This window comes from Enoplosus armatus, chromosome 3 (assembly GCF_043641665.1).
Source record: "Enoplosus armatus isolate fEnoArm2 chromosome 3, fEnoArm2.hap1, whole genome shotgun sequence".
NCBI lineage: Eukaryota > Metazoa > Chordata > Actinopteri > Centrarchiformes > Enoplosidae > Enoplosus > Enoplosus armatus.
In genome coordinates this window covers 14,492,741-14,503,792 of record NC_092182.1, presented here as the reverse complement: position 1 = coordinate 14,503,792, position 11,052 = coordinate 14,492,741, and the positions used below count along the sequence as shown (strand labels likewise).

Here is an 11,052-nt window from a genome sequence, read left to right as displayed (position 1 = left end):
TGATGCTGGGAAATTCCTGTGGGCTGTTTGAAATAGGAGCCACATAAAATGTGACAGTTTGCTGCTGATGTCGACTAATACAGTCTTAAAGCTAACAGAACTATTTATTTCTCCTTCTGTAGCATCTTGCAGGCCAAGTCTATTTGTTTTAACTTGCTCAGTTTCTGAGGGGAATGTAAGAGCAAGCATTTCTTTCATCTGACACACACAAACTGTTGTTGTTCATCTAACAGGTGCTTCTCTCTCCTGTTTCCTCAGATCTGACTCTGTGCTCCACCTATTAAGGCATGAAATAAGTCACCCATGTGCGGTTCAGAGACTCAGAGCAGCCTCATTTCAGCGCGCTCCTGTTAAGGACCCTCTGGTGGCCACACCGCCGATTCACAGGACATGTACGGCAGTGCCAGAGCTGTAGGCCATATAGAGAGCAGCCCCGCACGGTCCCCGCGCCTGCCAAGGTCCCCCAGACTGGGCCATCGGAGGGCCAACAGCGGGGGTGGGGGTGGTGCGGGGGGCAAGACGCTCTCCATGGAGAACATCCAGTCCCTCAACGCTGCCTATGCTACTTCGGGGCCTATGTACCTGAGCGACCACGAGGGCGTGGGCTCCACTGCCACCTACCCAAAAGGCACTATGACTCTGGGTCGCGCCACCAGCCGGGCCATGTACGGGGGCCGCGTCACAGCCATGGGCAGCAGTCCCAACATCGCTTCAGTGGGGCTGCCTCATCATGCTGACCTTCTGTCTTACAGTGACCTGGGCTCCCTCTCCATGCTGCACCACCACCACCACCACCAGGGGGTGCCCTCCGCTCTGCTGAGGCAGGCGGTGCGGGGCAGTGGTGGGGAGCTGCTGGAGATGCAGGCCCAGCTCAGGGATATGCAGAGGGAGAATGAGCTGCTGCGCAGAGAGCTTGACCTGAAGGACAGTAAGTTGGGATCTTCCACCAACAGCATCAAGAGCTTCTGGAGTCCTGAGCTGAAGAAGGAGAGGATAATGAGGAAAGAAGAGGCGGCTCGCACATCAATCCTCAAAGAGCAGATGAGAGTCACTCATGAGGAGAACCAGGTGAGACCAGCCCTCTCAGCTGTCATAATCCACTCTTTACTGCAGGGAGTTGGAGTTGCGAGTCTCTTGTCTTTCTGTTGTCTTTTTTGATCTGTGTGTCTCTGCTTTTGCCATCCTCTTCTCTGCAATAGACCACTGTCTCCCTCAATCCAAGAATTCAGAGAAATATTGCAGTCAGTCATTCTTTCAGTGCTTGTGGAAACCTTTCTGGAAAGAGTTCTTTGTCTACATAAATATTTAACACACATTCTCCTCGCATAGTACTCCAGTACAGAATCGATGTCAGAGAGAGTCCACTTGAGCCGCAGGAAATATAAAACCTTTTAATCTAGATGTCTATAATCCAGTTTTTGAAATCTGAGCTAATACACTGGGCCTTGTACCTTGTATGAAACCATTTAATAATCAAACATTTTGACAATCAAAACCTTGACCTCAATTGTTTAATGATTACCTGAAAAGCATGATGACACTGTCAGCCTGTGCGCAGTCTGGCCACAACATTAGTTAATTTTAGTTTATTTTCAAAGGTTAGTATCAGATTGGCCCGCGAGTGTGAGATGTCAAAAGGTTTTTTGCTTGCTTCAATGTGGGGGTGTAGTCATGGCCCAGTTAAATCAGTAACTGACAAAAGTAGGCACAAGGCCCAGAGACAAATGTCAAGGATGCTTAAACGCTGTCTGTCTTACTCTCTCTCTTCTCTTTTCCACTGTCTTTCCTTTACTTACTCTGACTTTGATCATCTCTCAAAGTCTACCTCTGTTCTTAACTATCTCCAAATAGAAACAAACAGTCTGTTTGTTTTTTGACTAATTGTAGAAAAAAGTCAATTTGCAGCTAAACTCTCTTCTTTTTAATTCATCAAATTGCCCCATGCACAGTCAAGTGAAAATTAGGTTCTAACGATGGAAATAATGTAGATATAAAAACAGCCAAACATCACTGACTGTGCTTGCATTCAATATGGAAAAATGCTCTTTGTGTCACACTCCTTTTGATGATTTTCATGTTTAATCTCAGTTGTAGGATTGCACTATCCTCTGTCTACCCCCGTCTTTGGGATAGACAGCTGCAAGGAAAAGTGCACGACGCAGAGGTAGATTGTGGAATAGGTCAGCTTATTGCTTGACTGGCTGAATTGAGCTCTACAGCAGGTTTTTTTTTCCTTTTTGAGGCAGGCCGTGGCATGATGCAGCTAATTGCACAATGGTTGTGGTCTTTGTGCCAGTCTGTCTGCGTTTCTGTCTGTCTGGTTGAGTGATGCTGTCAGACACTGAGCAGCCAGTAGGCCACTCATTACTCAAAGCGGCAGGCGCTGTCAGTACGTCCCTTCAAGGTCATAGCGGGATGCCATTAGTGTGACCCTTAAGTGGGACATACGTCTTTCTCTGTGCATGTCTGCTTGCATTTGTGTATATGATGAACATTGCTGTTTAAAGTAAATAGTCTTTCGTCTTACCTGATTCGACTGGAGTTTAAAGAGCGTCCCTGAAGCAGTGCCATGCTGCTAAAGGCGAAGGATGTCGAGCTCTTTGCCTCACAATTGGATGGTTTCTACCTGCTGGGGATCCCTAGAGGGGAGCCAGAGGTATCCTGATTCTTTTATATCTTTACGATTCATGAAAATGTGTAGGGACAGTGCTCAGGAGGACGATGTGCCTGTTCAAGCTAAACCAGCACTGCCACTGACAGGGCCCAAGCCATTCATCGTTTCACTTATTCCTTATGTTCAGTGTGCGATTAAACACTCCATGTATGCTTGTATATATTTTTAGCTCGGCTTCATACACTGTAGGAGCTGAATGTGTCCGGCAGCATATAAAAGCTGTACAGTGTGGGCTTTCATGCCTTTGTGCTCGATACAAAGAGAGGACTCTCTTTTTTTTTTTTTTTTGTCCTCAGCCTTGTCCATCAGTGTTCGCTCTGACTCTGCACTGAATGATATTTATATCCCTCCTGGTTGGGTTCATTAATGAAGTATGTCGGCTAATAAAAGGCAGATGTGCCTTGTTACTATGATTGGTCTTTTCTATCTTGATTTCTGGGCTGTGAGGCGTCCTTACGTAAGTGTATACTTACGGTGGGATGGTTTGAGAGGCTGACTGAGGAGCAAATTGCCTCATTAATAATGGAGTAATTTCAGGCCAATCATTACATCTGTCTTGTAGCACCCTTTACAATTGCATCAGGTGCCTCAGGCCTCTATTAGCTTGAGCAAATGCCATGCATTATTTATTTTGCGAAAAATAAGATCTGGGAATATGTGCTTCTTTTTTTTTTTTACCACATCTTAGGAGAAGAGGAAAAGCATTCAGGCATTAGAGTTTGTCTTTCATCTGTTTTGTAAAGCACAGACTCCACTGTGAGTGAAATATCAACCACAGCCTGCAGAGCTTTAATTAAGACATTCGATGGTCATGACTAGAGGTAATGATTAGCCCAGGACTGTTTCGTGAGGCGCATTTTTAATGTACTATGCGACTGGCTCAGGCTGTTGAACCATTTGACTTGAATTCAGACTAATTTTTTGTCGTGCTGAAGCTGGACAAGAGCTGCTGGAGGGAAGTGTGTGAGCTAGAGCGTACCATATCTGACTGAGTCATGACCACTGCTGCTCAGCCACCCAGTCAGCCCTCATCAATGCAATCCCCAAAATGGAGGCTGAGCTTCCCATATCACACTGCTCTGTCTGTGCGTGGACACCGTGCCTCAGACGTGACATGCTTTTTTTGTTCTTTCCTGTTACATGTCACTGAGCAATGAAAGTGTGAACTGGGTGGGAACTTTGTAGTCGTGCCAGCTGCTAATGTGTGTGCAGAGGTTTAGTCATAACCACCAGTCTGTATTTTGTGTGAGTGGTATAGTCATAATTATTTGTAGCTGTAGCTGTCATATATATGTGATGAGCAAAGGTATTGATGTCTTCAGCGATGTCATGACATGGTGAGCTCAAGCGGACACAGGAAGTATCATGTGAACAGTCAAAAAGAGCCCATGGATACTTCCCGTGGCATCCACCCCCGCTCCCGTCTGAGCACATAAGATGGCTGCTGCTTCATCCAGAGGACAGGAAGGTGATGAAATGAGGAGAGAGAACGAGATGAGATGAAATGCAGAGAAGCCGGGAAACATTTAGCGAGTGCAAGGCTGGTGAGATTAAGGTGGGAGTGGAGGATGGAAGAACAAAGCAAAGAGGATAAGACAGTGTTACAGTCTGCTGGTGTCTTTTCCTCCAGAACAGCACAGTTGTCGATTAGATCAGAGCCGACAGTGCAAAAATGTCCATCTTAACAAGCAAAGTGAGAATCCGATAATAAGGATGTATTCTTCTTTGAAACAAGAAAAAAGAATTGGACAATAAAATGAATTCCACTCTTTTCCACTGAAATGTTATGTCTTTTTAGGGGTGTTGTGGCTCAGGAGGTTGTCCAATAAGGATTGTCCACTACTCTCTGACATTTTATAGGCAAAAGAATCTGTAGAGTCAAAAACTGTAAGATAAAACCATGAGATTTACATGTTTTGTAACAAGTAGACAAGATATGGAGGAATGATAAAGTCATACAGATGGTGAAAGAGAAGGAAAAGCGATTTGAGAAGAAGAGTATACTTGTTACTTATGGCTAAGTGCTCCTGTACCTGTGTATCTTGGCTGATGTTTGCAGTATTAAACTCTACTTAAATGTATGTAGCAACTCATTAAGGATCATTGTCCTTGTTGTTCATTTGGTCTGCATGATCTGGAGCTCTGAGTGACTCCACTGTTGCAGCTTTGGGATGCCTACTGTGACGTGCTTTCATGAAAGGAAAAAAAATAATGCTTGAATCAAAGGGTGTTTACCCCAAACATTATTTTGAATTAACACTTGCGTGAGAATGGGTTTTGTACATTGAAAGGCATTCATTTGGTGACATTGCTATAGATGAAACTCAGCCTTTATATTTATTTGAATGGTTTATTGATTGCCTCCACTGGTAGACTGGCTGTCTGGTTTTCATGCAAAATCACTGTGAAATTATAGCTTCGCCTCATCATTAACCAGAAGCTGTGTATCATTCAGTGTTTTGCATCAGTATGAAGTGAAATATTTGATACATAGCATTAAATCACATTGCTGTGGTTCATGGTATGCCAGAGCCTGATAGATGTACTGGTGCGCGTGAAGATTGTAGTGTCCTCTTATAGCTATGATATATAGAATGACGTCCACCAACAATGCAATTCAGGAAGAAATGCCCCAAAATAATCTTAAAAAGAGTTAGCATTGCACTCCTATAACACTGTTAGATTCTGTTTAATGCAGCAGAACCAGAGACATCGTCTTCTTTATTACATGCATTCTTCTTCCTTGTCAAAACCTGGGACTTCATCACCCACAATGCAACTCGATTGCCATCAGTTTGATTTGGAGATTTGTGTGTGTTATGCTAGTTGCAACTCTAATGAGGTTTGGTAAGCTCACTTCTTTCTCCACACCCCCAAGTCTTCAGCCCCAACTGATGTTGACTCAAGTGACATCACTTGAGGACATTTATCAGACTTCACACATATTCAATAGTTCTCCCCAAGACCTGTAAACAGATTTTGATGTGTAAAATCAGTCGACTTCCCCTTTAAAAAAAAAGAGAGAAAAAGTTCATCTTGTCTAGATATGTACATGCAAAGTGCGTAATTTTTTTAGTCATATTTATATAATAGTATTACTATAGTAACATGCATTATCATCAGTGTCATTGGTAGGACTTGGAGAGCGCCATCTTTTAGAGACTTAATGCTATAAATGCTGAAATTAAAAAAAACGTTGCACGTGTACATTCAATTTTACCCTTCAGTTAATTAAAGGAAGGCTAAGGATAGTGTCCGGTCTTTGGCTTTATCAAACTACATAATGATCAATAATTAATTACAATTGACTGTTCTGTTATATAAGGAGAACTAATATATGCACAGGCACATCCTATACTCTTCAGATGATAAACAGCGATATAGATAAAATATATTCAATGACCCTCTGCACACTGGGTGGACAGAAGTATTGTCAAGAAAATATAATTCAGTATTCAGAATTCAGTGTTACTTATCCCGTGTGTGTTGTCCCAACTCTTAGATTTCTGCATTCACGCCGCTCTCTACCTTTTTTTTTTTTAGCTGAGCAAAGATGAATAAATGGCACGTTTGCTGCCATGGCTGTGGGTGTAACTGTATATTGTCAGCCATCACGACATACAACACAAGGATTAGGAATGTAGTGAGCAGTAGGCTGCTCTGACTCAGCGCCTTGGAAATGTCCATCTGTCAGATACAAACACCCACTCTCTCTTTAACACACACACATATACAGTATACTGCACATATAGCTGCTCGTGCCTGTTCCACCTGGTAGAAGAACCAAATGTCACCAGATTTGGGTATCAATCTGTGTACAGAGTAGCTTTAAGTTAATGTGTTAACAGTTTACATGTCTGACTGCACAACACATGCCACGCTAGCAGAGTGGTTCTCGGGATGTCGATGTGTTAGTCCACCATTTTGGTCCAGACCGAATGATATCTGGCTGAACTGCCATGAAAGTCCGGATATTCATGGTTCCCAGAAGTTGAATCCTACTCAGTCCCCTGACTTTCACTTTAGCGCCCTTCAAGATGAATTGTAATAACTAACTTTTAACCTGCAAAACTATCGACACTCCCATCAGCCTCAGCTGTGCTTAGTGTTTAGTGCTAATTAGAAAATGTTTGCATGCTAGCATTTACAGTTTTACCCATGTGACAAAACAAACATTGTGAAAAAAAATCAAACCTTCAGTATACTTCTGTATGTGTAATTAACCTGCAGATGTACTTTTTGCCGTTTTGTGAAAGAGGAAAAATGACAGAATCTGACTCCTTGTCTCTCTTCTCTCAGAAGGATTTTGTGTTTCTGCACAAAAGGATCTCTGACAGCCAGTTACCCCTGGCTGCCCCAGGTGTCAGTTAGAGGAGGGGGTGGGGTGGGAGCAGTGGGGGCACTGTAGCTCAACATCTCTCCTTGACTCTGTGAAACGTATTGGCGCTCATTTTCAGGATATGCAGCGAAAGAGAAGCCTTCTCTTGAGGCCGGGTGACCACAACGCCAATATCCGCTGAGTCATGACTGACTCACAGGAACTGGTACAGTTCAGCTTTAGATGTCGGGGGGGTGGGGGGCGTACAGCAGGAGCGGTCATACAGTCATTTTAACCCACAGTGCAATTATGCAGATGGAATCACTGGACTGCCTCCTGCAGTTTAGTTCCAAGACGGCAAGTTATTGATCAGGGCAGAGAGGGTGAGTACTGATGAAGAAGGGAGAGGGAGCGGTGTCAGGTGAGATTAAAGAGACAAGATGTGAGAAGTGAGAAAAGGGTTTCACTTTAACAGTTTGAATATTGCTCTTTGCCATATGAAATGGATTTAGTACAAGCAGGTTAGCAGCAGGCCACTATTTGCAAGGACTTCTTCTCTACATGGTCATAACTCATGAAGTAATTTCTCATTTTGATTGGTTAAGTCTGATTACAGCAATATTATATTATATTATTCATGGTTAAGAAGAGGTATTTTGAAGTGGTTTCTATACATCAATTACCAAGTTAATATATTCAGCATGTATGAGGAAGGTAACTGTTGCATTGAAACTTGTTTGTCAGAAAAAAAAAAAAGATGTAGTTTTAAGGTTCAGACAATGTAGAGATCCTTTCTTTATTGTAAATTATATTTCCAAGTGATGACAGTAGGAATGGCAGCATGTGGCAGCATGTGCATGTAAATGAAGAGACTAGAATTTCTGTTGCCGGACCAAATGGCACTGACTCACATAAACGAGTGTGACCAAAACTGTTGAGGATGGCATCAGGCCTGCAGTCAGCAGAACATTCATCAGCTGCTCCTGCGAACTCAAACACTGCCCCCCGGTGGTTGGAAGAGCACATGCTTCACGTGCTTTCAGCATCCCGTCTGTTCTGAGGATGTGAGCCAACAAGGGATGTTAGAAAAACAGAATTTGTATATTTGTCATGTAATAGATTAATACACTTCTTTTTTTTTATCTTGCTGTGTTAATAGCATCAATAAATCAGAGCTTATTATTATTACTATTTTAATTATGGAATAATGTTCCAGTTATTTTCTTGATAAATCGTTCAGTAAATGTCTAAAAATAATGAAAAACATCAAAATGTTCCAAAACCCAAGGTGACATCTTTGAATGTCTTGTTTTGTCAGAACAACAATCCAAAACCTAAAGATATTCAATTTAATATCACATAAAATAAATAGATAAACCTGACTTAATTATGAATAAGTTCTAAAAATAGTTGCAGATTCATTTGCTGTCAATCAGCTTATCAATTAATACAACAAGTGTGTTATGTGGAGGTTTTTTACGACTATTAATATAAAGGCTACTACTAGTAATCACAATATTAAACCTATCTAATATCTAAGATCAGTAAAAGTAAGATCATGGTGGTTGATAGGAACTATTTCAAACAGCCATTTTAAACATTATCTTCATCTCTTTCCAGAAAGGTAATCGCAGTAAGTCATATTTTCTCTGTAGGTGTGTTGTGAATATGATGTTCTGACTGAAGGCTGATGAACACACAGCTGGACACACTGATGGCTGGCTCTCATTTGAAATCTCTGGCTGGTTTGTGTTGACCATCCGTCTCTGTTGCATCATGCTCTGACGCTCTGTTTTACCATACATTTTGTTTTTTCTGTTCATTCTGCCCATGCTCTGCAGCTGCTGGATGCCAGGAGAACCAAGGTTTGTCCCTATGTTTGCACCACATGTTGTGTGCACAACATAGAGTCACCTTAAGTGTGCCGTGTATTTCCATACACCTGGCAATCCCTTTGCACTATTACAACCTCCTCTCCTCTGAACCTCCAAAAGGAAGTGTATTATTTCCAGCAGTTCGGCCTGCCTCCTTTTCCTGTGAACCCTCATATGTTCCCCTGTAAACACTGTAAAGCTATAAAGAGTGATTAGTTTGTTCAATTGTGTCAATCCAAACGTGTCTGGTGCTCCACCCCCCTGTAGTACCACCAACCCTACAACCCCAGACTGCCTGTGAAGTGGGTTTTATTTCAGTGTAAGAGTTTCCTCTCCTCTAAATCGTGATTGGGCCATTTTCTGGACGTAGATTGATTTCTCTCTGGAGATATCTGCTGGTAGAAAATTTCAACAGGAAAAAAAACAAACCTTAGTCAATCTGTGACAGAAACTTGGCCCTAACAGTGTTCCCCTAAGCCCAGAACCAAGACCCCTACACACAATAAGATACATTAGTGTGTGTTTTTATTTTATTTTATTCTGGACACACACAAATTCACAGACAATTACACCTTTATTCAACATATTGCCGTGTCGTCTTCACGGTGTATGGATGCTGTAGGTTCTGTTGCAGTGGCTGTATATTTTTTATTTTGACTCGTCCATGTCCACCAATGGTAACAGCTCATCTAAATCACCATAAGCACACAGTCTTTTCCATCATGATGCTCAATTAGCTTGCAGACCCCCCTTTACATTATTACCGGATGCCACCTCTGAGGTTTGAAACACAGTATTTATATCCAGGCCTCTCAGGCTGAGTGTCAGAGAGCAGAGACCTCTGCTGCACTGCAGGGAAGCATCACGGTGGTCTTCTGCTTTGATTAGCAAGTTAACAACCTTCATTAATTCTGCTCACATGTCTAAAAACAGAGCAACCTTTCAGAATCAGAATCAGAATCAGAAATACTTTATTGATCCCCGGGGGGAAATTGTACAGTACGGGTGCTCCCATTCCAGAGTAGAAAAATAGCATAATTTAGAACTAAAGGTATGTACAAAATATAAAAATAAGAAATAGAAAATAAATAATATAATAATTCGCAGCACACTTATAGATTAATAGGTTTTGCAGCTGTGATTTACTTCAAGCCTTAATATATATATATATATATATATATATATAAAAAATAATAATAATAATTTGATTCTTGTTCCAGAATACAGACTATATCAGTTTACAGTCTATGTGCTTCTAAACATAGGTAAGTGAAGTGTTCCCCATGTTTGACCTGCATTTTTCCACAGAACCGTGTGCTACAGCATTTCAGAAATGTGTTTATATGTGGTTTCCCTCATGTGTAGTGTTATCATGAAAAACTACATTGATGTTATTCCTCAAATGAATTTCAGTAATTGTTGAGTCTGTGTGTGTGTGATCTGAACTTCATCAGCATCTCCAGATGACCATCCAGGCTCTGCAGGATGAGCTTCGCACACAGCGAGACCTGAACCACCTGCTGCAGCAGGAGAGCGGCAACCGCTCCGCCTCTGACCACTTCACCACCATCGAGCTGACGGAGGAGAACTTCCGCCGGCTGCAGGCCGAACACGACAGGCAGGCCAAGGAGCTCTTCTTGCTGAGAAAGACCCTGGAGGAGATGGAGCTGAGGATCGAGACCCAGAAACAGACACTGGGTGCCAGAGACGAGTCCATTAAGAAGCTGCTGGAGATGCTGCAGAGTAAAGGGCTGCCCCCGGGGCCGGGCAGGGTGTCGGAGGAGGAGGAGCAGGAGAGAGCGAGGCGAATTGCTGAGGCGGAGGCCCAGCTCGGACACCTGGAGGTCATTCTGGATCAAAAGGAGAAGGAGAACATCCATCTGCGAGAGGTACTCTCTGAGCAGGGTTACGTTGATATTAATATGTGGGATTCACTGTACAAGACTTAGAATGGACTGTTTTTTACTTTTCCCTCACTAGAGGGCAGTGGTGAGTGTCATGTAATCAATATGCTCTATTCTGCTGCTTATATTGTAGCATATTGATTATGTAGTGTATAAAGTGAAAACTGCAGAGCACATCAGTTGCATGAAACATTTTACATGTGTAAAGACAAGCTTTATATGCATATATTGGGTTATTTTAGTCGTATAATCCTGCTTTCAGTAGAGGTTACAATAGACGCT

General features: G+C 42.4%; 1 protein-coding gene across 1 annotated transcript in view; it reads left to right on the top strand.

Annotated features, from left to right (window-relative positions):
* The first annotated feature begins 390 nt into the window (after positions 1 to 390).
* erc2 (ELKS/RAB6-interacting/CAST family member 2) overlaps positions 391 to 11,052 on the top strand; it is a 29,580-nt gene continuing 18,918 nt past the window's right edge. The window contains exons 1-2 of the mRNA XM_070903117.1: positions 391 to 1,068; positions 10,321 to 10,755. Of these exons, the coding sequence (XP_070759218.1) occupies positions 391 to 1,068; positions 10,321 to 10,755 (1,113 nt within the window). The remainder of the gene's footprint in view (positions 1,069 to 10,320; positions 10,756 to 11,052) is intronic.